Below are 26,370 nucleotides of genomic sequence, written 5' to 3'. Positions count from 1 at the left end.
TGCGATCTTGACTCTATTTTGTCTCCCTTGATTAGTTCCCTCACACCTATACTACTGTTTCTTCTTATGCTGTACATCATGTCAACAGTTTCCAGTTTGCTGAACCTAACCAATTATGGTTGCAGCTGATGGTATTACTGGACAAGTTAGATCCCCGAGCATAAACTTGCTTCATAGATCATATTGTATTACCTTTTAAGTTTAATATTGTGGTCTTTAACAGAGCCCACAATGCTGCACATATGGCTTTAACAATGAAACAAAAGTTTAACACAGAAGAAAAAAAGGTAAGTTGGAATAAACCAAAATTATTTAAACTACTCAATTTGAAACATTTTGAAATACAAAGAACAAAATCCCATCTATTCCAACACCATCACTTAACATTTGATTTACACCATCAAATAACAGAGACAGTTCCATTCTCTATCACCTCTATAGGTTTGACATAATTGTTTCTTTCAATTCCTTATCTTGAAAACTTGATAGCCTCATCCTTGATTATTTACAACTGAACTTCTACTTTCTAAGCTTCAAATACCCCCTTCAGATTTCTAATCAAATGCTTCTAGTCTAGACTTTTCAAACTAAAACCGTTACAATGAAGTAACACAAAATCCCCTAACTGTTCTGAAGTAACTTATTTCTCTGGGATGAATTGGAGATGCCGGTGTTGGACTGGGGTGTACAAAGTTAAAAATCACACAACACCACGTTATAGTCCAACAGGTTTAATTGGAAGCACACTAGCTTTCGGAGCGTCGCTCCTTCATCAGGTGGTAGTGGAGGGCTCAATCCTAACCAAGCCTAATCCTAATTGAGCCCTCCACTATCACCAGATGAAGGAGCAACGCTCCAAAAGCTAGTGTATTTCCAATTAAACCTGTTGGACTATGACCTGGTGTTGTGTGATTTTTATCTTTCTCTGGGAGTAACTGTTCTTACATCTGGCCCCAGCCAGCTCTTCTGCAAATTGATTCCAAATGTATGGGCAGTCTTAAGCAAAAAGCCAAAAGCCTGTTAACGCTTCTCAATTTTTGCTCTCTCCAATCGTAAAACTCTCATAATATAAACAAATTCTCATTATCACTCCAGGAGAGCCCCTCTCTGACATATGCAGGTTCAAAATCTGTACCTTTAATGCTGAGTTCACTGATCATGATGCAGTCTTATCTAAAATGGGCTGGGGAGGGGGAAAAAAAAAGAGGTGGCAGAAGAACACATGTAGATCAGGTGACGGCATTGTGGAACATGTCCATTCCCTTTGTAAGTTTGGCCAAGGTTCCAGTGGCATGTTATTTTAATTCTCCACCTCGTTCTCTTGCTGCAAGCTCTGTCCCTGGCCTACTGTAGCTTTCCAATACTCAATATAAGCCTGAGGTATAGTATCTCATCTTTCCATTAGGCATATTACAGCTTTCTGGATTCAATATGAGAGTTTAACAATTTCAGACCACAATCTCTGCTCCCCCAATTTGTTCAGTTCATTTTTTACATATGTTTTCCTCAATCTTATTTTTCCTCATATTACTGTCCAACAGCAGATATTCTGTCATTCACGCCTCAACTAGACCAATTTTTTGTCTCTTTATTTGTCCCATTACTCCTCTGGTTGGCTCTGTCCCACCATTTTTCCTGTCATTTAATGTTTCTTGCTACCTCACAAACTACCCCTTTGTTCATATTTCATCCTTCACCATTTCACCTACATTTAAAAAATTACTTCATTTCTGTGCTTTCCAATTCAGATGAAAGGTCATAACCAAAAAAAATCTTGTTTTTTTCTCACCACAGGTACTGTCAAATCTACTATGTATTCCTTGAATATTCATTACTAATTATTATAAGAAAGTACAGGAGAAGCACACAGCAACAAAAGAAGAATGGAGGGAATGTAGGTGAATAAAGAAAATAACACTAGAAGAGAAAGAGGAAATGATGGAAGAGAATATGAAACAAGATCAGAAAGTGATGCAAAAGGAGAGACAAACAGATATGGGAGAGAAGAGGCAGAAGGAGGAATTTGGAATAGATTGAAGGCAGGTGGGACACATGTAGGATTCAGACCAATTCTGCCCTCCATTACTATCTCCTAAAATATCTGGTCAAGTTACTTCTACTTTGACGAAGTCCATCAACATACCCACATATTTTCTACTATTTCTTTCCTATAATCTCATGCCTCTGTTATCATTGTACTCCCCTAAGAGGAGCAATCTCTTCCTAGCTAGCCTATTTATGGCCATCACTATCTCATAAATCAGGTTCCCTCAGCCTTCAGCGTTCTAAGAATTTATTTATATTCAGTCACAGGATGAGGGCATCGCTGGCTCGGCCAGCATTTATTGCCCTCCCCTAACTGTGCACAGGCAATACTAGTGAACGAGATGGGTTTTTTTGACAATCAATAATGGATTCACGGTCACCATTAGACTCTTGATTCCAAATTTTTATTGAATTCAAATTCCATCAGTTACTGTGCTAGGATTCGAACCCAGGTTCCCAGGACATTGCCTGGATCTCCGGGTTAATAGTCTAGGGATAGTGCCACTAGGCCATCACCTCCCCTAAACTATTAACTAATTCAACCTATCTAGTCTCTCTTCACAGATGAAATGCAACCCACAAACATCTTGATGAATCTCCTCTGAACCTTCTCTAGTACAATCATATCCTTCCTGTTGTGCAGTGACCAGAACTGTACACAATAATTCAGCTGTGGTCATACGAACATCTTATACTGGATTAGTGGTGCTGGAAGAGCACAGCAGTTCAGGCAGCATCCAACGAGCAGCGAAATCAACATTTCGGGCAAAAGACCTTCATCAGGAATGATGAAGGGCTTTTGCCCGAAACGTTGATTTCGCTGCTCGTTGGATGCTGCCTGAACTGCTGTGCTTTTCCAGCACCACTAATCCAGTATTTGGTTTTCAGCATCTGCAGTCATTGTTTTTACCATACTAACATCTTATGCAGTTCTATCATAACCTCCATGCTATTGCATTCAATGCCAACTAATAATACCAAGAATCCCATAGCTTTCTTAGCTACCTTATCTACCTGATAGATGGGGGTAGGGGCGAGACAGCATGTGAACACGTAACAGCGCAAGCAAGAGAGAGAGCGAGAGACTGAGAGGGTGATTCAGCATCCTCACTGTTATCAGTCCACTTGCTATTTCTCTCCTTTGCTGCTCGTTGGCTGCTCTTGACAGACAGGTTCTTTGGAAATTCTGGTGTCTGTGTAATTGTTTCATTCCAAACTGGATATGTGCAGAGATCATGCAACCATAACAAAACAGGAGCTGCAAAATTCTTGACACCTCTTAATTAAAATGGCAGTTCTGATGTAGCTAGTTTTGTATATCCCATCTGGGTTGCCTGGACTTGTCAGGTGACTACTGCAGCAATTTTAGGTTAGTAGTACTCTTTCTAAAATCACTTTTATTCCATGTAAGTGTCAGGGAATAAAATCAGATGAAAGTTGAATTTCAATTGTCTATGTTTATCATGATCATAACAATACTAACTTGTCTTGCATAACCAACTTCTATTTCTTCTATATAGATCTGCATTTTTAGTGACTAACAAACACTCGTACAGGAAGACAAGGATGGTTAAAATACATCTATAGAAAGTGGACCACAAGATTGGGATTGCATATAGAAAATGAATAAAAAGATAAAGCATTTAATAAGGGCAATACTGTAAACTCACTGGAAAAGATTGTGGTCTTCGTGGATAGGAACAATTAGCAACCGATCAGCTAGAAAATGATGGATACCCAACACATTTTCCTAATTTTGGTAAAGCAGCAAGTGACTCTGGTGAGGCGGACCTTTTCAAGACAGTGAGTTGATATTCTGTAACCTGCACTCGCTTGAGTCAGGATAATTAAACACATGCACTTTGGTTCTTATTTGGGCTCCCTGATACAGTGCTGGAAGCAAAATGCGACTACAACACCATCAGGTGGCTACTGTATGCAAGTGCAAGATGTTTCAGAATAAATTGTTAAAATGCAAAATTTTGCATTCGTAACTCATAATACATAATTAGATTTAAGAGGCCAGTAACAATATTTCATGGATTGTATTCTATAGAGGTGAAATCAGTAAGTAATTTGCGGAACTGCTTACTCTCCACACCGGCTGAAGCTCAAAACACAGCGTCCACCCCAACCAAAATAATATGCTGAAGGTTGCCTTATTCAGGTGATAGTTGGACTTCCATCCCTTAGTGGGACGAAGCTCTGTTGTCAAGAGCTGCTGGCCAATCTGATTGCGGAATTCAGTATGAGATACTGTTGGGACTGCAAGGAGACCCTAGTGGGAAGAGCAATAGATCTCGGACGGTCATGGGCATTTAGGGCAGTAAAGTATCAGCAAATGGAAGGATGGAAAATGTCACAAAGGGTGACCTCAATTTCCTTAAAGCACTTCCGAAAATGACAAAGTCCCCTTTCCATACATGTTTTATAGATTTTTCTTTTAAGAAGGACATTGTAAATCTCATGCCAAATATTTTATGACATGGGTAGCTTACTATTCAGGTCAATTGTTCAAAGCAATGTTGCAACTTGTTTCACCACTGTCCTAAAGAGAGAACAATTCCTCACTTTTAATTCAAAGCATCATTTGGCATGGAATGCAGAATGCTTGTCCAAATGTGCCAGTGTTACTTTTTTGAAAGAGATATGCTATTCTGCTGTCCACTCAAAACACCCTTTTATAATGTCCCTTTCAGAAGTCTTTTTGCATTTTTCTTCCAATACCAGTTTGGGTAGGATAGATCAGCATAGAAATTGGTTCATGCTGGCCAATTTATGTTTATGGACATTTGTATTATCAGTCTGATGAAAATCAAAACAGATAGTGTAAAATACCCCCCACATAAATCAATTAGATCAAGAGAGCATATTAAGCAATTGCCTACCCCAGGCTATGGTCTTCTGTCCACTAATTCTGCAAAGCAGAAATTTCAGCTCAAACATTTTAAACAAGGACCATAAAAGGTACCACTTGTTAATGATGGAAAAGAGGAGTGAGCAAACATGAGGAAATAAAAAGGTCATTAGGGGGAAGTTGAAGGGTCAGAATAGGATGAGACTTTTGTACCAAAAGAAATATTTAGCAAATTCAAATCCCATTATTTTCAGTTATAGAGACACAGCACAGGAATAGACCCTTCAGTTCAACTCATCCATGTTGACCAATTATCCTAAACTGAACTTTCCTGGTCTTCTTAGATCCGAAAACTCCCTTCTTCAGATTTCTGTGCCAAAATTCTACATTTTCTACTCCATGCTTATAAATCCTGACAGTGTAAATATTAAAATTTCTGATCCCAAAACTGCCAATTCTTCCAAATCTTAGTCTCTCCACCAGTAACTGCAGATCCAAGGATTCCTCAAGCAGTTATTTCAGGCTTCTCTTGCAGAATTTATATATCCTAGTATTCTCAGACCCCAATGTTTCCTCTTCAAAATACTGCTATACCACCTGAGTACTGTAAAATCAGGACTGTATCCCCATTATTCTCACATCCCAAAAGCACACCTAATTGTGTTAAGTCAAGGTTCTTGGTAGTACTTAGGAAAGCACTGACATCTATGGGACAAAATGTGGCTAGTTGTCCAAATATACTTACGAAAACATTCAAAATTAGTGAGATCTCATTCTTTGTGCACATTCTCTGCAGCCGTAACATTGTATTGCTCACTCTGCTCTATTATCATTATGCACTTTGTATTGCGACGAGGTTGTAACTTTAAGAGGTTACCTTGTCCTGATTTAAGAAAGATTGAATGAGAGGTAACGAGCTGTCTACTGATCACCACTGGAGTAAACAGCTTGGGAGGCCTTGGGGTTTTTTTCTTAAATGCAGCCTGAATGGGTACAACCAGCTCTCAGATCAGGATTTCTGGGTAGCATCAGAAGCTATTATTTATTTAAGCACTGCATCTGGAACAGACACTTTACATTTGTCTGTGAAAGAAGAAAAAGTTAGGATCTAGGATACCTTCTTAAAATATTTTGAAGGGGTCTGGTCCATAATAATATGATCTGCCTGTACTGCACACAAAACAAAAAAAAATTCACTGTATCTAGGTACATGTGACAATAATAAATCAATTTATTTTAAAATTGCATTCCTCTACACATACCATTTGTTGTGTTTCCAACCGTGTACACACTTACCCTTTATTATAGATTCTTCCATTTCAGGTAGGACATTCCACACCTTAATAACCACCTGTATTTACTTTTTTAAAATCTTCTAGCTTCTGTGATGAAAGGTGTCCGAGTTATACATAATATTTTTGTGAAGGGTTTTAGAAACAATTAAATCAGACAGTCTTTCCAGGTCTGTAACTGAATCCAATATGTAACAGAAAGTGGGAAAGCCTGCACAGTATTAATGGAATTTTTTTTAATCCTGGGGTTGTTAATAATAATTGGATGAAACCATGAAAGCCACCAATTTGTTCTCAGTTAAAAATAATGAAGGGTTGATTTTTGGTCAAGTGTTTTGTGGTTTTTAGGGCAGTTTGGAAGAAGCCTGACTGGGGTCAGAAGCAAGTGTAATCTCTCTTAGGAGCTTTTCATAGCAATAAAGTGAATAGGTTACCTCAGTAGAAAAATTTAGTTTATGCAACTTCAGACAAAGTGCTTTTGGTTAGAAACCTGCAAGCTATTAGAAACTGAGAAAGTCTAAGTTTTCAATTTCCTGAGTATTTATGTAAAAATACAGTTCATAGGACAGAAACTAGCTGGATGTTTTCAGATTTTTTTAAAACTGTTTTGTGTCTAGATAGCATGCTTTGATTTGGTTTCGTTTTTGTGTAATATATTTTGGTTCTGATATTGAAGAGACTCTTCAATCTGGTGACTGTGTTTCTATAATGACTATCCTGTTAACTAAGAAGAAAATTCCTTGGAAAGAGGACTGAACAGCCCCCATCCACTGCCATCTTCCTTTATGTGGCTAAGCTCTTACTTTCTTTGAACAATTTTTAATTTAACTTGTCTCACTTTCTGTAGCTCAAAGGTCTAGCTATGGAGGCAAAAGGGAAGACTGCAGATGCTGGAAACTAGAGTTTAGATAAGAGTGGTGCTGGAAAAGCACAGCAGGTCAGGCAGCATCCGAGGAGCAGGAAAATCGTCATTTTGGGCAAAAGCCCTTCATCAGGAATAGTCTGGCTATGGATATTGACATGACTCCCAGATTATACCTGTCTCTTTGTGGGACATGTGGACTATTTCTTATTCCAGTCCTACCTTGGCTCTCACCAACAACTTTTTCTCTGACACATGGCTGTTACTTTCTCCTCTTGCCAGGAAGGATTAATCAGTTTTTGTTCCAATTTCTATCACCTTGTTTCACTTTCACCCCGTCCATCTCGGATTCCTTCTTCCCTTCCATCCTTGACTTTCCACTTCTGGGGACAGGCCGTTCACCAATATCCACTGCAAATTCACAAACCCCTACAGTTACCTTCATGACATCTCCTCACACCCTTCAAGGATTCCATTGTACAATAGTTTATAACTTCACAGCACAACCTCTGTCCTCTATTCTCTTAGATCACCAACATCCCCCTATACAAACCCAACCCAACCCCCTCACACTTCAGATGTGTCTTTATGACTTGGCTTTCCATAGAGTTCACCCACTTTCTCCCTTCATATAAATTATTTACTTATTTTTTACATCTCTATCACTGTTGATCATTCAACCTTTGTCTTATGTTCTAGGGACTCTCACAGTCTGTTTCATTTATTCTTCCTCCCACTTGGCAAACAGCATTAAAACTTCAATTTTCCAACTCTTCAGTCCAGAAGAAGTCATATCACATGTTGAACATTAATTATTTCTCTCTCCATAAATGCTGCTAGACCTGCTGAGTTTCTCCAACACCTCCTGTTTTTATTTCAGATTTCCAACAAATGCAATGTTTTGCCTTCATAAAATAAAGGGGTTGCAGGAACAGAGGGTTGTGGGTGTATATGTACACAAGTAATGCAAATGACTTTGAGGTGATGCCCAGCGCGGACTCCCGGTCCTAAGGTGAAGCCCAGCGGAGATTCCCGGCCCTGAGGTGAAGCCCAGCAATGATTTGTATGCTCCATATTTCTAATTTTATAAATCTTTCTGTTTTAGAAGGACTGCAATGCAGTCTGTACCCAAGGTTATCAGAAATGATGACTTTGTACATTTTTCATTGTACTCACATGCCCCTATACATGAGTACATTGGACAAAAAAAGCTCAATTCTAATTCTAAATAATTGAATGTGGCAGGACAGTTGGAGAGAGTCATTAATAAAGCACACAACATTCTCAACTTTGTTTACAGGGGCATGGAGTACAAGAACGAGAAAGTGTTGCTGACCTCAAAATATAACTGAAATGTTGTATATAGTTCTACATATGATCTAGCAAGCTTAGTTTCATTCTGGGATTGTATTTATTCTGTAGTGACATAAACTTGGAACCACCACACTTCTTCCACTGACGATCCTAAATGTTATGTCCACAAATTGCAATTCATCATGTGGACCAAGCTTTTCATGATCCGTTTTACATACACCACTCAAAGTTGAATATTTGTGTTACCTGGCAGAGCATCACTGTTCTCACAACATCTCAGACTCACTGCGAAAATAACTTGGAAAATGTTATGCCAAAAGGTCTTCCTGGAGCAGATCACCAACTTAGAGGTACAGGAATATGACTAAAGATATGACAAAAAATTAAAGAAATGGTTGCACGGCATCTGATAAATGAAGATCAAAAGCAGATCTGCAAGTGTCAGAAAGTGCCTCCGAAAACATCCAAATTCATTTCAATAATATGGTTTAAAAGAATTATTCTATCACCATGAGAATAACTATCTCATGGGTTACTTATTCCATCTAGTTCAAACACAGTTCACTGAAATGTTACACTTTTAAACGTCTTACAACATCAAGCCATACAAAACTTAGGCTGGGAATGATTTAATGGCAAAAATGTACTGTCTTCCAACTAAATTGTGCATTGGCTTTGTCAACTGATGCTAGGCTCAGATTTCCATGGAGTCAGGAAGATCCCACGGAACTTTAAAAATAAGGGGAATGATACCTGGATGTGAGGCATTCATCCTCACTTCAGACACAGATCCAATTTTTGCTGCCACAGGGATGAGGCAAGAATCACATAGAAGGAGCCAGACTCCTACCTCCAACTTACCCAGCTCCTGAATCTGGAATATTTTCAACCCAGGAACAAAAATTCAGGCCTCAGTAACTAATAATCAGTAACTTAATTACCTTACTGTACTGTCCTCCATTGGCTGTCTCCAGACTATAGCCCTATTCCATGCCATATCTCAATTCTCCATTCTCCTATCCACCCCCAACTCCTCCTCCTCCTCCTCTTCCCCGCATCTTCTAGTCCTAGCTCCAGAATCATTTGCAAACTCTTCCCTCTTTCGTGGTCAAACAAATTTCAGCTGCCTCTGGCCCTATTCTATCATATTCCCCTCCAAATGTTCATCATCTCCACCATGAGAAAACACTTAAATGAACATTTATATTTGGACCGACTGCTTTGCCATTCTTCATTTCTGCCTGCACAATACAGCATCTTCTCTTCCATTTCCCACCATTATTATATTCTTCGGAGCATTCTTTACAACAATGCCATGCACATGAAATAATGGTACTTTGATAAATAAGAAAATTTGTACAATTAAATCAACACAAACTTAAATCTGAATGCAAAAACAAAATGTACACATCATGGGAATTACACAGAAATAAGATTATCCACTACTTTACCTCTAATTTAGAGTCAAGGTCGGCATCTGATGCAACAACATGCTCATCTTCTTTCTTTCCAGTTACTTTAATAAATGTTTGCTTCGTCTTCCAATACCTTTGTTGCATTTTGTTTACGACTGAACTGTCCTGGTTTCGGACATACCGACTATAAAGTTCTCGAGCATATCCACTGATAAAAGAGAAACAACTTGGGTTATTTATTAGAACTAAATTCCACCTTGCCATCTAGTTATCATATCAGTCTCTTCTGCTGGCCTGGAGTGACCAACAGTGGATTTGCAGTCAACGTGAACATAAGACCATAAGACATAGGAGTGGAAGTAAGGCCATTCGGCCCATCGAGTCCACTCCGCCATTCAATCATGGCTGATGCGCATTTCAGCTCCACTTACCAGCGTTCTCCCCGTAGCCCTTAATTCCTCTAGACAACAAGAATCTATCAATCTCGGCCTTGAAGACATTTAGCGTCCCGGCTTCCACTGCACTCAGTGGCAATGAATTCCACAGGCCCACCACTCTCTGGCTGAAGAAATGTCTCCGCATTTCTGTTCTGAAATGACCCCCTCTAATTCTAAGGCTGTGTCCACGGGTCCTAGTCTCCTCGCCTAACGGAAACAATTTCCTAGCATCCACCTTTTCTAAGCCATGTATTATTTTGTACGTCTCTATTAAGTCTCCCCTTAATCTTCTAAACTCCAACGAATACAATCCCAGTATCCTCAGCCGTTCCTCATATGCTAGACCTGTCATTCCAGGGATCATCCGTGTGAATCTCCGCTGGACACATTCCAGTGCCAGTATGTCCTTCCTGAGGTGTGGGGACCAAAACTGGACACAGTACTCCAAACATTAAGTAAATGCTGCTCAGATTGAGACAAGTTTTATTGCTCAGGTGCCAGAGTTAGGTCCATGTTTCTCTTGATATAAATGGCTAGTTTTGATGTGGGTATTGTAATATCTAAATATGATGAAGATGCAACAAAAGAGGGAATGTCAAGTAGTATGGAGTACTGCAGAAGAAACTAAAATGAAATATGCAAGTAAGGGGAATGGGTAGAAAAAGAAGAAGAATTGTGAGGTAGTGCATTTGAAAAGAAAAACAGCACTCCAAATATGTAATCAATGTAAAATCAAAAGGTTGTGGAGATACAAGGAGACTCTGTATTCCAATGGTATGTTTCCTAAAAGAGAAGCGAGTAGTATGCCAAGGTTTAAGTACATAATGAGAGGGGTTACAAAGCAATGCTCAGCACACAGAGTACTGTGGGGGGGACTCCATTTTAGAAAGTGCATTGAAACCATAAACTAACATGATGTTATACATGCACATATACTGGTACAGATAAATTTCTCCAGATTTGAAGCAAAGACTGGAGATTTTTTAAAAAGTTCTGCTGTGCTTTGATAAGATGATTATGAAAGACTATGTGATTAATTTAATGTAATTGATGTGAGTTCAATCCACAGTTTGAAAACTGGACAGACACCCGGGCAAGTTTGATCAGATTTGGGCGAACCTATCCACCATTGAGTTTTTCCCAGGACTCAGGATCACAAAGATGGAAATACGACTTGTCAAGACCTACTCATGTAGAGACCAACAGCTGCCCATTACTGCCAGCTCCATCAGGAACTGTGGCTACTGCCAGTAATTCACCCAGGGATACCCAGGTCACATGTGAGTGAGAGCGATGCAAGGGTCATGGGATAGGGGTCACAGTGGGAGGTGTACAGACAACAAGATGGGGTTGATTCCAACAGTCACCAGCATGTCCAATGTTGGATTCTCCAATCCGGCCATATGCTATTTCGTACCTCACTACCTGAGAGTATCCTGCTGCTGGGACACTCATGTTTGACCACACCCAGCTATCCTGTTTCCTGCTGCAATGGACGATATTGAATCCAGTCTTTGGTAGGTGATGGAACACTAAGAGACACCTTTTTTTTGCACTCAATTTACATCCCTTTTTTTCTTTCACCACCATTAACAGCTCCTTTGTCTTTTGCACTGGGTCTCTGCCACTGTCAAAAGTATTTTAAAAATTTTCTATACCTTTCAGTTCTGAAGTAGTATTCATACAAGACTCAAAACATTAACTGTTTCTGTCCCCACTGCTGCCAGACTGGCCTAGCTTCTCCAGCATTCTCTATGTTTGTTTGAACAATAGACAGATTATGTTCCTGGGGTAGTAATCCAGTGGCTTGTTCAAATGGTCCAGAGATAAATCTCCCCTTGGCAATTTGCAATTTAAATTCAATTAACAAAATAAGTGTAAAATTAAAAGGCTTCCAACAAAACCACTGCATTGTAAATTCCATTTAGTTCACTCAGTGTTTAGGATTAAAAATTTGCTGCCTTTATTCAGCCAGGTCTACACGCGAGACCATACCCACAGCAATGTGGTTGACGCTTAATTGCTCTTAGAAATGGCCTAGCAAGCCATTCAAGAGTATTTAATAACAATTAAACTAGAGATCGTTAGGCATCAAGCTCACCATCTGAAATGACAAAGACGTGATCCTGCATCCATGATCACCAGCATCAAGGGACTTGTACCAAAATTGGGGCAACTATCACTGACACTAGTCAATATAGGGTCCAGTGCAGTCTTACTCGCCGAAGCATTTTGTTTTTAACTAATGCTCTCTAAACTCCTCCATCACCATCCATGGGTATCTTGTGTCCCAATGGTAAAAAAGGTCCAGCAAGGTCATATATAATTAGACTCCCCAACCCATGAGGTTAATGGCATCAAGTAAAATGAGGCAAGGACAACTGGTCATTACCACCTGCCACCCTCCCTTGACTGACGGATTTTATTTGTTAGCTCAGTTGGCTGGATGTAGGTTTGCAATGCAACATACGCCAACAAATGGATTCAATTCCTTCACCAGCTGAGGTTACCGTAAGGGACTTTTCTTCTCAAACTCTCCCCACACTTGAGATGTGATGTGGTGATCCTCATATTAAACCATAAATGAGAAAGCTATGGTCCTCTGGTAACTTAACCTTTATGTTGATCATCACTTGAAAGAAGCACTAAGGACACAGAAAAAAAAACTCTGGTTAAAAATCTTCAATGTTAATCATCCAGAGTGGCTCAATGGTGACAGTGTTGACAAAAGCTGTCCAAATGCCAAAGGACTTTAAACAACTAATTAGAGGAAGAGGCTGTATGGACATTCCAAACTTCACAACAGTGGAACCCAGCAGGAGTACAAAGGCAAGGATGAAATATTTACTGATCTTCAACCAAAAGTGATCAAATAATTCATATCTGCAACTCTCTTCAGACTTCCCCTGTTTATAGATGCCAGTCTTTAGTCAATTCAATTCACTCCATGTTATAGGAAATTAGCACAATGCACATAGTAAACAGTATGAATCCTGACAACAGCGCAGCAACAGTGCAGAAGATGTGTGCCCCAGCTGGTCACACTGTTTCATTATAGTTACAAAAGACAGCAGTATATATCCAACAAAGTGGAAAATTACACCACCTATGTCTTGTTCACAAAACGCTTGACAAAGCCAATCCAAACAATCCCTACTCCAGCCAGTCTATTTTCAGTCATGTGCAAGGCAACTGAAGGTGTTATCAACATTAAGTATTGCTAATTAAATTTAAAGATTGGATTCAAGGTGATATGGATTTTGTATTTCATACAATCTTGGTCAAAATATGGACTAAAGAGCTGAATTCCAGAGGTGAAGAGACAGTGACTTCAGGATGTAAGTTTGCTCACCAATCTGGAAGGTTCTGTATATGGATTTTAGTAAGGCGTTTGATAAGGTTCCCCATGGTAGGCTACTGCAAAACATACGGAGGTATAGCATTGAGGGCGAGTTGGAGGTTTGGATTAGGAATTGGCTGGCTGGAAGAAGACAGAGGGTAGTAGTTGATGGCAAAGGTTCATCTTGGAGTGCAGTTACTAGCGGTGTTCCGCAAGGATCTGTTTTGGGACCATTGCTGTTTGTCATTTTTATAAATGACCTAGAGGAGGGGCTAGAAGGTTGGGTGAGCAAGTTTGCGGATGATACGAAAGTCGGTGGAGTTGTTGACAGTGAGGAAGGATGTGGCAGGTTACAGCGGGATATAGATAAGCTGCAGAGCTGGACAGAAAGGTGGCAAATGGAGTTCAAATGTAGGTAAGTGTGAGGTGATTCACCTTGGTATGAGTAACAAAAAGATGGGGTACTGGGCTAATGGTCGGATACTTGGTAGTGTGGATGAGCAGAGGGATCTTGGTGTCCATGTACACAGGTCTCTGAAAGTTGCCACCCAGGTAAATAGTGCAGTGAAGAAGGCATATGGTGTACTGGCTCTTATTGGTAGAGGAATTGAGTTCCAGAGTCCTGAGGTCATGTTGCAGTTGTATAAGACTCTGGTGCGGCCGCATCTGGAGTATTGTGTGCAGTTTTGGTCGCCATACTATAGGAAGGATGTGGAGGCACTGGAACGGGTGCAGAAGAGGTTTACCAGGATATTGCCTGGTATGGTAGGAAGATCGTATGAGGAAAGGCTGAGGCACTTGGGGCTGTTTTCATTGGAGAAAAGAAGGTTTAGGGGTGATTTGATAGAGGTGTACAAGATGATTAGGGGTTTAGATAGGGTTGACCATGAGAACCTTTTTCAACATATGGAGTCAGCTATTATGACGGGGCATAGCTTTAAATTAAGGGGTGGTAGGTATAGGACAGATGTTAGGGGTAGATTCTTTACTCAGCGAGTCGTGAGTTCATGGAATGCCCTGCCAGTAGCAGTGGTGGACTCTCTCTCTTTATGGACATTTAAACAGGCATTGGATAGGCATATGGAGGATAGTGGGCTAGTGTAGGTTAGGTGGGCTTGGATTGGCGCAACATCGAGTGCCAAAGGGCCTGTACTGCGCTGTATTTTTCTACGTTCATTTTCAGATGTTTCGTCACCATACTAGGTAACATCATCAGTGAGCCTCTGGTGAAGCATTGGTGTTAGTGGGCACAAGTGGGTATGCAGTTGTTGGAAATTAGAGTCAAGATTAGAGTGGTGCTGGAAAAGCACAGCAGGTCAGGCAGCACCCGAGGACCAGGAAAATTGACGTTTCGGGAAAAAATCCTTCATCAGGAATTTTGCCCGAAATGTCGATTTTCCTGCTCCTCGGATGCTGCCTGACCTGCTGTGTTATTCCAGCACCACTCTAATCTTGACTCACTGGTGTTAGTGATCCAATTTTTAATTATGTGTTTAGGTTTCTTTGGGTTGGTGATGTTATTTCCTGTTCTTTTTCTCAGAGGGTGGTAAATGGGATCCAAGTCGATATGTTTGTTGATAGAGTTCTGGTTGGAATGTCATGCTTCTAGAAACTCTTGTGGGTATCTCTGTCTGGTTTGTCCTAGGATGGATGTGTTGTCCCAGTCAAAGTGACGTTCTCCCTCAACTGTATGTAAGGATATGAGTGAGAGTGGGTCATGTCTTCTTGTGGCTAGTTGCTGTTCATGCATCCTGGTGGCTAGTTTACTGCCTGTTTGTCCAATGTATTTTTTGTTACAGTTCTTGCAAGGTATTTTATAAATAACATTAGTTTTGCTTGTTGTCTGTATGGGGTTTTTCAAGTTCATTAACTGTTGTTTTGATTTAGATTAGATTCCCTGCAGTGTGGAAACTGGCCTTTCGGCCCAACCAGTCCACACCGACCCGCTGAAGAGTAACCCACCCAAACCCATTCCCCATTGCTGTTTTAGTGTCTTGGTGGGTTTGTGGGCTACCAAGATGCCAAGAGTTCTGTTTACTCTGACAGTCATTTCTGACATGTCATTGATGTAGGGAAGAGTTTACCACCATTTACCACCCTCTGAGAAAAAGAGGAAATGACATCACTGCAGGAAATGACATCACAAATCCAAGGAAATCTAAAACACATAAATAGAAAGCAGGTCCCTAACACCAGAGGCTCACTGGTGAAGAAATGTGTGAAAAAGAACCTTCCAGCTCTGTGAGCAAACTTACATCCAGAACCTCAACTTGAGCTACAAATCTTCTTAAAACTCGCTAAGAGTGACTTCACTTCATTTCAAGATAGTATTTGACTAAGTATGACATCAAGGAGGCTGAATAAAACTGAAGTCAATATAAATTGGGGAAAACACTTCATTTTCTGGAGTCAGATGTAGCAACGAAGGAAGATAGCTGTGGTTGTTCAAGAATATTCATCTCAGTTCCATAGCTTCACTGCAGTAGTTCTTCAAGCAGAATGTGAGGCCTAACTATTTTCAACTGCTTCATCAATGATCTTTCATTCATCAGAATATCAGAAATGGGGACATTCATTGATAATTGTGGTGTGTTATAACTCCTCAGATAATGAAGCAGTCTATGACCAAAAGCTGCAAGAATTGGACAACATTTAGTCTTAGATTTATATATGATGTGAATGTTGTAGGACACTTAATGTTCTTGGAATTCCACCTCCAGAAAGGGAGCATATAACCACCTATCTTAATATTCAATGGCATAACCATCTCAGAGACCCCAGCAATTTCCCAGGGCCATCACTAACCTGAAACATAAATGAACCAGTCTCATAAATACTGTAACCACAAAAGCAGGTTAGAGACTGGGTAACACATTATGAGTAACTCAACTCTCAATATGCAAAGCCATTTCGCCATCTACAAGGTACACATCAAATGTGTGATAGAGAATGATTTGAAAAATTTGTATGATTTTCAGATGTATGAAAAATCTTTCCATTTTCTGAACAGCGTACTGCTCAAACATCATTTTAACTAGCTTGACATCACCCAGGCTTGATGGCCCTCCGTTCACCATATTAAAAAATGACTACCTCCAAAAATACATAATGCTGTAATGTGTACAATGCACAAGATGCTTTGCAGCAATTCACCAGAAAAACTACAGTAATTCATTCACAAGGCTCTTGTGATAGCACCTTTCAAACTCTCAATGCCTATAGCCTGGAAGAACAAATGCAGCAGGATCATGGGAACACCATAACCTGAATTCTCCTTTCAAGACACATCATCTACCTCATCGTCACTGGATAATATCCTGGAAGTTCTGATCTGACAGCATTTAAAGTGCACTAGCAAAACACAGAATGCTGCAGTTCCAACACCATACCTTCTGAAGGTCAAAAGGATGGACAATAATTAATAGTAGCTAGCAATGATCACATCCCAATATTGAATGAAAAAAAGGTGGAAGGTGGTAGTAATAGCACATGATTTGGGGTGTAATATTATCAGTATTGACAGAGGATTAGTTAGTTAACAGGAAACAGACAACTGGATTATTGTGTTGGGGCGGGGTGGGGTGGGGAGAGTCAAGTACCATAGGAATTAGTACTGGGACCTCAACCTCACAAACCATGAGTTTCCAGAAGTAAAAGAATACAAGGAAAAAATGCTTCAACCAAATAGTTGCCATCCCAGAATACTGGAGCTTGAATGAAACAGTTGAAATATATAGTGTGCCCCAGTATCTGCGATGGAATCTCTGTTTTCAATTTGCAGACGTTTTGAATGCAGAATAAAAGAGGAATAATATTAAAAGATTATTGATATCAAAGTAATTATCATGGTAAACCAGGAGGAACAATTTACAAGATTGCATGACAACACAGACATCAATCCAATAATTCAGAGAAATAAGAACTATTACATTTTAGAGAAATGAAATAAATTCTGAATTAAGTGTTCCTTTTAAGTAGAGTGAAGGAACAACCTGCAGATATTTGAAACACCTTTCATCATCATCAGCTGGTTAGATATCGAATAAAGAGGATCACCTATCACTAATAGAACCCACCCAATCTTCACCCTATTGATTGAAAATGATGAAAATAGGGAAGGTTCAACAATAAGGAAGTGATCCATACCATCAACTTCACACTGCACAGGAATCTGATGAAGGTGATGACACATCCATGTGGAATGAGGATATGCTATAATGTCAATTCACACATTCTAATTTTTTCTCAGCAGACATATAGGTACAAAAATGGTACAAATATTCACATGCATATTAGCCACCTTTTAAAAATAAAATCCAAAACTTATTATATTTACAATTTACTGCTTATTGTCAAGTTACTTTACTTCTCTGCATTGTGCTGATCTGGTGCTTCAAAGCAATATATATTACAGTTGCAAATTTATTAAACTTTTCTATCTTAGTTAATTCTAACTCTTTTGTGTTGATAGTTACTTTTCTTCATGCAGTTTATTCCCTTACTGTACTCTGCCTCCATAACATTTTTCAGTAATTTTACGAAGGTTGGCAAAAAGACAATACTTACTAGTCTGGATGATCCATGTTTCATTAAAACCTGAAATGAGAGCAAAATATATGAAAAGAACAGCAATGCTTTCAAAGCTGGCTAGATCTGTTTATTCACAACACAAAAATGTTTCCATAACGAATGCAACAATTCTAATCATATTTCGCACAGAACCTTACTCACACTATCAACATCCTGGGGGCTGCCATTGGACTAAACAATCACCATAAAAATACAGTGGCTGCAGGTTAGAGGCTACGAAATGTGTGTTGTGTAACTCACCTACTATTTTCCCAAAGCCCATCCATTAACGACAAGGTACAAATCAGTGAGTTGAGAGAGAGTGGTGCTGGAAAAGCATAACAGGTTAGGAGGAGAAGACTGAGGAGACTGAGGGTCCGAGGAGCAGGAAAATCGACATTTCGGGCCAGAGCCCATCATCAGGAATGAGTGTTTGTCCTTGTTTTAAACCTTCAAACAAGATTGTCCTGTCTTACGTTACCACATCCTTTTAACATAACCATCTACTTATTTATCCCTCATGCATTTATCGAGTTTCCATTTGACTGTTTGTCTCAATGTGGAAAGAAAGTCCAAATTTTCACCATTTTCTAAAGAAATTTCTCTTAAGTTCCTTCTTTGATTCCATAGTTATATTGATAACTTTACTTCTGGACTTGCCAAAAAGTGAAAGATTTTGTCTGTGTCCGAACTATTGAATCCCTTCAGAAGTTTAAAGGGCTTTGTCAGGTCACCCCTCAATGAAAAGATATACAGAAATAAGCCTCAGCCTTCTCAGTCTTCTTCCAGATCGTTATATTCCCTTGTTCTGGTATTATCATTATGGCACTATCTCCTGTTCTAAAATGAATTCTGTTTTATGGAGATCAGGTGCAAAATACTCTAAGTGTGGCCTAGCCAAACTTTTGTACACGTTTAACACAACTTCTATTGCTTTGAAGTCTATTCCATCTAAAATGAATCCATGTTTGCTCTGCACTTTTTGTCTTGATATCCTGTGTTGCTACATTTAATTATTTGCCTTTTTACCCAGATCACTTTTATGCCACCACCCTATTTGACTCTTACTTCTTATAACTTATACATCCTCACTATAAGACTCACCTGTCAGCTTAATGCAAACCCATGCCAACTCACCCACCATGTCTGTACATCTTCAGGTGCCAATTCACTCATATCTACCATGGACAGAACTCAGCAGTGAAGTAAGATTTCAAAAAAGTCAAATAACTTTTTGAACTCCGGTGCCAGGTAATAACACTAACAAAAATGAATCTAACCATCACCATTTGTTATTCAATGCATTACCTTTACTGAATCCCCTACTATCAACATCCAGTAGTTACCACTGACCAGAACCTGAACTGGATCAGCCACAAAAATATTGTGGCCCCAGGAACAGATCAAAAGCTAAGAATTCTGCAGTGAATAACTCACCTCCTGACTCCCAAAACCTCTCTGTCAACTGCAAGGCACAGGTCATCGGTGTGATGGAATACTCTCCATTTGACTGATGAGTATGGCTCAAACACAATTCAAAAACATCCACCCCATCCAGGACAAAATGTCCTGCTTGACTGACACCCTATCACCACCTTCCACATTCACTCCCTTCAACACTGATGCACAGTGGCAGCAATATGTACTATAAGATAAACTTCAGGAGCTCACCACGGTTCCGTTGACAACACTTCAGAAATCTACAACCTCTGCCAGTTAGAGGAGTTGAGAATGCTTCTCTGCAGCTTTCTGCCTTTTCAGTGTGGTCATGGAATCTGCCTTTTCCATGAAAAGATGCATTTGAGCGCTTGAGGTTTTTTCGAATTTGATCATAAATACAGCCAGCTTTTCATATAAGGGGGACAAGAATTAACATCTAGATGATTACTTTAATGGTCATGCTAAGGCAAATCAACTGCATTCATTAGAGAGACAAAACCTCAAAAGATGAATTGTACCCACTTTTCCAGACAGTCAATGTCTTCCTTTTTCCTCCAAGATACAAAGTTCGAACCAATTACCAGCTGGCAGAAAATTTTTGACTCAAAGTCACTGGACTTTGGAAGAAATAATTATTGAAAAAATATAACCCTAAATAGCTTATATTCAGATGGGTCTTATGTAGGTATATGGCAAAGTATTAAAATGAGTTATCAATAAAATTTGTAGAATTACAGATATTTTTAAATCCACATTTTGTAGCAGTTTGCCTGCATTCTGATGTGTCATATCACCTTGACGTACATTTTTTTCTGCGCTCAGTGCGAAGTCTGGATTGCTAAGGAATGGAACACATTTTGTAATGCATCAGGAGCATAGTGCTGCTGTAACAAGAAAAATATCACAACATTCAAGGCTGTGTATAAGCACCTCTCTAACCCACACATCATCCTGACTTGGAATTATAATCACTGTTCTGTGACAGTCAGTTGATCGAAAGAGTGGAATTCTTTCCCTTAAAACATCATCACACCAAGGAAAAAAGTGATTCAAGACAGTATCTCACGCCACCTCCTCAGAGCCAATAAAGAATAGGCAATAAATTCTGGCCGAGTTGGTGATATTCAAATTCCAAGACTGAATTAAAGTATCCCTTATATGAAAGCCCAATCACATGGTTATTCTCTGATAAAACCAAACTTCTATACATAATTCCATGAAGACACCTAAACCCTCTGGGTTGTTAACTAAACTGTGAAATTAGAACACTGAGAATTATAGTGATGAAAATTCATAATATATTGCTTTGTTGTCATATCAAAGTTCCCAAATATGGAAAATACTGAATTTCAGCTTTCTTTTCTATGAAAGCCCTTTCTTTCAAATAGAAAGGCAATTGGGTGTGATTTAAGCTAAAAGGAATTATCTCCTCAGATGGCTAAAGTATTTACAGATTTGAGTTTCATGATCCTGACCGAGAAAGTCAGACATTTAAAAAATATCAAAGCACGTCCATTGGATTTATTCATCCTTCCAGAATATTAATGTCTCTTCAACAATTTGTGATTCCCATTGCACAGGTCAAGTTGCTTTCTATTGCCAGACTGAGGTCTGTCTAAACTCATCACTGCCACGTTCAGGGCTACCCGAGGTATGATTCCAACCCCTTTCCCTTACTGGCAAAAATGCATCTTTATCCTGGCTATTATTTCACCAATACGCTGACTCAGGGTTCAAGGTTGCAGCAGAATAAGGTGCTCCAGCCGGGGCTCCTCTACTCGCCTACTCCTCTACTTTTCTTTTAGCTTTCTCTCCTCTTTTTCCCCTCTTTTCTGCAGATTTTCCAACAACATTTATACTTCTTAAACTACCATACCCAGAGGGAATAGAGAATGGAGGAGCTTGAAACCAGCCCTGTGCAGGAAATGAGTTAGAGACCATGCCATCACGGAAGGCAAGTCCTGGAATCAAGTCGTGGCCGGAGCCCAGAGCCCGGAGCGAGATTAGAGCAAGCCATGGCTAACCTGGGAGGAGAGTCCTGGGGTCAGAGACTATCGTATGGACACAGTGAGGCCTCGTGTTCTGAAGCCCTATGTGCACAGACTCAGTGAAAAGGTCTATAATTTGAGTACTATTAAAGATACTTTTTATTCTTATTTTAGATTTTGAGTAAGTTGACCAGTTTTTAAAACTTTGTATTCTTATGCTAGACTTTTTATTACTCTTTTAGTTCTGTTATAAACACTTAAAAGTATCTGTACCTGGGTACCCTGTACCTAACATGGCATCAAAGAGGTGACAATTCGGTGTGCAGGACACTAGCTAGGCCACTGTTGGAATATTGCGAGCAATTCTGGTCTCCTTCCTTAACGGAAAGATGTTGTGAAACTTGAACAGGTTCAGAAAAGATTTACAAGGATGTTTCCAGAGTTGGAGGATCTGAGCTACAGGGAGAGGCTGAACAGGCTGTGGTTGTTTTCCCTGGAGCGTTGGAGGCTGAGGGGTGACCTTATAGAGGTTTACAAAATTATGAGAGGCATAGATAGGATAAATAGGCAAAGTCTTTTCCCTGGGGTTGGGGAGTCCAGAACTAGAGGGCATAGGTTTAGGGTGAGAGGGGAAAGATATAAAAGAGACCTAAGGGGCAACTTTTTCACGCAGAGGGTGGTACGTGTATGGAATGAGCTGCCAGAAGATGTGGTGGAGGCTGATACAATTGCAACATTTAAGGAGCATTTGGATGGGTATATGAATAGGAAGGGTTTGGAGAGATATGGGCCAAGTGCTGGCAGGTGGGACTAGATTGGGTTGGGATATCTGGTTGGCATGGACAGATTGGACCGAAGGGTCTGTTTCCATGCTGTACATCTCTATGACTCTAAAAAAGGCTATTCTATTCTTAAGTAGTCAGATCTTTCTAATTATCCACATTTATTAAACATATTTACTCTAAACAAATTTACATTTTGAGTCTATATAATGGAAAACGCTGTAAACAGGCCAAAGTCACAAATCACCAAGTACAATGGAAAAACAAATTCTTTACAGATGTACCTATATACTTGTGTAAAGAATCACTTGTTGATTGGCTATTTTTTAATGTTATAAAGGAACAAGAAGGAGCATTTCTCATACAGCACTAAAAGTCTCCATGCTGATTTTTCAAACTTGCCTAATCACTCAGTTACTTGCATTTATTAGATGAGGCATGGAGTTCAAGAGCAGCAAAATTATGCAGGAACTGTAAAATGATAGTTAGTTCACAGCTAGAGTATTGAGTGAAGCATTGTCGAATGGTGATTTCATTGGGGAGGGTGCAGTGGAGATTTACCAGGATGCTGCCTGAGCTGGGAGTTTTTGTTATAAAGATAGATTGGGGTTGTTTTCCATGGAATGGAGGAGACTAAGAGGGACATGATGGAGATGTATAAAACTATGAGAAGCACAGACAGGCTGGATGGGAAGGTATCCTCTTCATTCACATCATCAACTAATATTGGCAAGATCATGCACAAAATGTACTGCATCCAATTCATCCAAAAAAAAACTCAACTAGCAATTCCAATGGTCCTACAAACTGCCTTTTGGCCTCTCCAGCTACCTTAAACACAGCCACAGATTTGTAGCAGGACAACCCAAACAACAGAAACAACATACATGAACAATCAATCATAACAATGAAATGTTATTGGTAAGTGTTGCAACATGACTGAGCAATCACAAATCATTAATAAATGAATACAGCAGCAGCTAAGACTGAATCAATAATTCATATGACAGAGGCACCAAATCAACTGATGCATATACTGTAGATGGTGAAATAAAGTAGTATGAGAAAAATGCACAAATCAATAAATTAACAAAGCAACAGACAGTACTGAATTAATGAAGTCATGAAACAATGAACAAATGAACAAATCAGTAAGTTAATAGAGCAACATACAACTTCAAATGAATGATTTAAATACTGCAGCAATAGAAAAGCCAAGACATTAATAAAGGGAACATCAGTGAATTAATAAAGAACTAGCTGCAAGTAGAATTAGTAAATTAATAGATCACTGGGTAAGAGAAACATCAGTGAACTATGGAGGAACGAGGCAAAAATGAATAAAACCAGCAGACAAGACAAAAATTGGCACCATCCAATTAAAATGTGAATAGAGCACCAGCTATCAGTGACTGCTTGGAAATAACAGACCTCTTGACATCTTGTACGTTTAATCTTCCACACTCATGAAGAAAGAAGATCCTTGCTTAGAAATGGAGCAGAATTTGCAAGGTAATAATCCATAGGTCAACTTACTGATGGCAAATTAATAAAATTCATGACTATGACAGGAATTAGATGATAAGCAGAAACAGCAGCATCGACCATTAAAAAAAAGATAATACAGTGGGAGATAACTTATTTTGAATATCCTTCAGGCAAGGGCAAAACATCAGGCCTAACTGGGTGATAACATCAGCTGGAAGTGTTGAAAGGCCATAAGCACCTGTGACCAACAATTTGTATGAAGGCTAGATGCTCTTCTAGAATTTTATATTGACATCAAAACACAACTAAAGACTTATGATCACAAGAAATAAGATCTGTAGACAAGAAATGCATGCCATACACAAAACTTCTTTAATAAACTTGTTCGTGTGATGTGGGTGTCACTAGCTTTTATTTCCGATCCCCAAACTGCCCTGGAGAACTGTCCTCTTGAACTATTGATGTCTATGTTGAGTAGGCACACTCACAGTACTGTTAGGAAGGGAGTTACATGACTTTGAATCTGTGACAGAAAGGGAACGGTGATATAATTCTATATTTCCAAGTGAGTATGGAGTGTGGCTTGGAAGGCACTTACTGGTGGTTGTGTTCCCATGCATCTGCTTACCTTGCCCTTTTAGCTGGTAAAACTCACAGATTTGGAAGGTGTTTTCAAACTAGCCTGGTGTGTCTAAATAAAATGTGAATTGATTTTTGAGAATTATATGCGAGATGTTTAGGCCTAGTATAGTCTTTATTTAAAATGTGATTACATGATTGAGTAATAATTGAACCAGGGCATTATAACATCCAATCTTAAAGTTTCAGTTTGTTCTTTTCTAAAAATATATATTTTCATGACCAATTCCTTTGCCCAGATTTATAAGGAAAGCTATGTAAACTTGAGGCACTATAATTAAAAGTCCTTAACATTAGCAGTGGCGTTACTGGAATCTGAACTGGAAAGAGTGCATGGATATGCAATGGTTTCAAAAGAAATAGATTATATATTCTAATGGCTAGGTCACTAAAATTAAAACACACACATGTATGGCAACTGTTCAATTAAAAATGCATTTCCAAATAGTGCAGATTATTATGAATTGTTTGTAGGATATTATACACAGATCAGAACAAAGCTGATACTTTGCCCAAGATTCTACTCTGACAGATACAACATTTTTAAAGATTGCCCATTTTTAAAAAAAAACAATCATTTTAATGCAGAATTGACAGGCTGCTCTAATTTCCAAACAAATAGGAACAGAAGTCATTATAGCAATGTTATTTATATACAAAATATTTATTTAAATACAAAACCGCTCTCTTCCCTAAAATGGTTTGAAATATTCTGGTTACAAATATACATATATTGTTTGCGCACGACAATCGTAATAAAACTAACTCATTTTCCTTCCTAAAAGTACCTAAAATTATTTAGCAAAGACTTTTATTCAAAGGCAACAATTAAACTTACTGTCTACTGTAATGTGACAGCAGTTTCTCAAGTGGTTACAATACATCCTGATCGATGTTTCAATATCTTACCAAATACTCCCTAAAAGAGCTAAGCATTATTCAGTAAATCCAAGAGATCACGCAGGAAACGCTGTGAGCTTCTGCCATCTTGCAGAACAGCCGGGTGTTGGAAAACATCACATCCTAGAAATACACTGCTTCCCCTGCATCCTTCTAGGCCACTTTTCCATATGGTAGATCAACGGCCGCCCAGTTTGCAACAAACATAGAGACACAAAACAGCAAGAAATGACAAAGCTACAGAACCTGCAGTCTGGAGTCGAAACTAATTCGGTTCTGTACAAGAGAAACAGCGCCTTGTTTAGCTTAGTCTTCCCGCAGATGCGCTTGATCGAGAACACGACAATAATAAAACGTCAATCCCTATTTGTTTTGTTTTCTCTGCAGCATGCTTTAAATAACGTATCGAATTTTCCCCCCAGTAACAATACTTCAATTGGTCGGAAGGGATGGTGTTCCCACCTACCAGATGTTGCTGATACCTGTGTTGAGTGGGCTGTAGGGACAGGAAGCAGCAGCTGATGCTGCAGGCTCCAGGCGTTCAACGCGCCGCTCAGGTGTGTCTCTGACGCACGCCCGCGTCAACAATGCCCGGAGAACACGTAGCATTCCAGCAGCCTGTCACTCAGCTGGTTCAGTTCCACAGCAACCAGGGGCCACCTCACATTCCCCTCAGCTGCTCTGTGCACTGGGGTGCTAGGAGTTAGCAGAAGAACTCATTAAACGACCTCGTAAGTAATCGCCCCCTGCACAAACAATCCAGCACACGCGGAATGACTCGAATAAGGATGGAAAGCAGTATATTGAAGGGGCATAAAGGGATGAAAAGAGGTGAATAGAATGCAAATCAAAGGCGCAGACAAAAAAGAAATATTTTGAAAGATAGTTGGTAGGTGTTAGAAACGAAAATCGCTTCTTAATAATTGCTCTAGACAAATTCAGGAAAACAAAGTTTTATTAGCAAGTCTGCAGAGTTGGGCACCCTTCTGAGAAAAAGGCGC

At 39.4% G+C, this 26,370-nt stretch overlaps 1 protein-coding gene across 4 annotated transcripts in view; it reads right to left on the bottom strand.

The window, feature by feature from the left end:
* The window catches only part of ica1 (islet cell autoantigen 1), a 135,147-nt gene extending 109,159 nt beyond the window's left edge, over positions 1–25,988 (bottom strand). For 2 of the 4 annotated variants that reach the window (XM_072575413.1, XM_072575416.1), the window contains exons 1-3: positions 25,836–25,988; positions 18,130–18,159; positions 9,823–9,994 (exon numbers count right to left, since the gene is read on the bottom strand). In XM_072575413.1, the coding sequence (XP_072431514.1) occupies positions 9,823–9,994; positions 18,130–18,146 (189 nt within the window). In that variant the 5' untranslated portion in view covers positions 18,147–18,159; positions 25,836–25,988. Of the gene's footprint in view, positions 1–9,822; positions 9,995–18,129; positions 18,160–25,378; positions 25,448–25,615; positions 25,743–25,835 lie in introns of those variants that run through there. The other 2 variants (XM_072575414.1, XM_072575415.1) reach the window with 2 other exon arrangements.
* Between the last annotated feature and the right edge of the window lie 382 nt (positions 25,989–26,370).

Source organism: Chiloscyllium punctatum, chromosome 8 (assembly GCF_047496795.1).
Source record: "Chiloscyllium punctatum isolate Juve2018m chromosome 8, sChiPun1.3, whole genome shotgun sequence".
In the NCBI taxonomy this organism is placed as follows: domain Eukaryota; kingdom Metazoa; phylum Chordata; class Chondrichthyes; order Orectolobiformes; family Hemiscylliidae; genus Chiloscyllium; species Chiloscyllium punctatum.
Note: the sequence above shows the minus strand (reverse complement) of the source record. Positions and strands in the feature narration are given on the sequence as shown.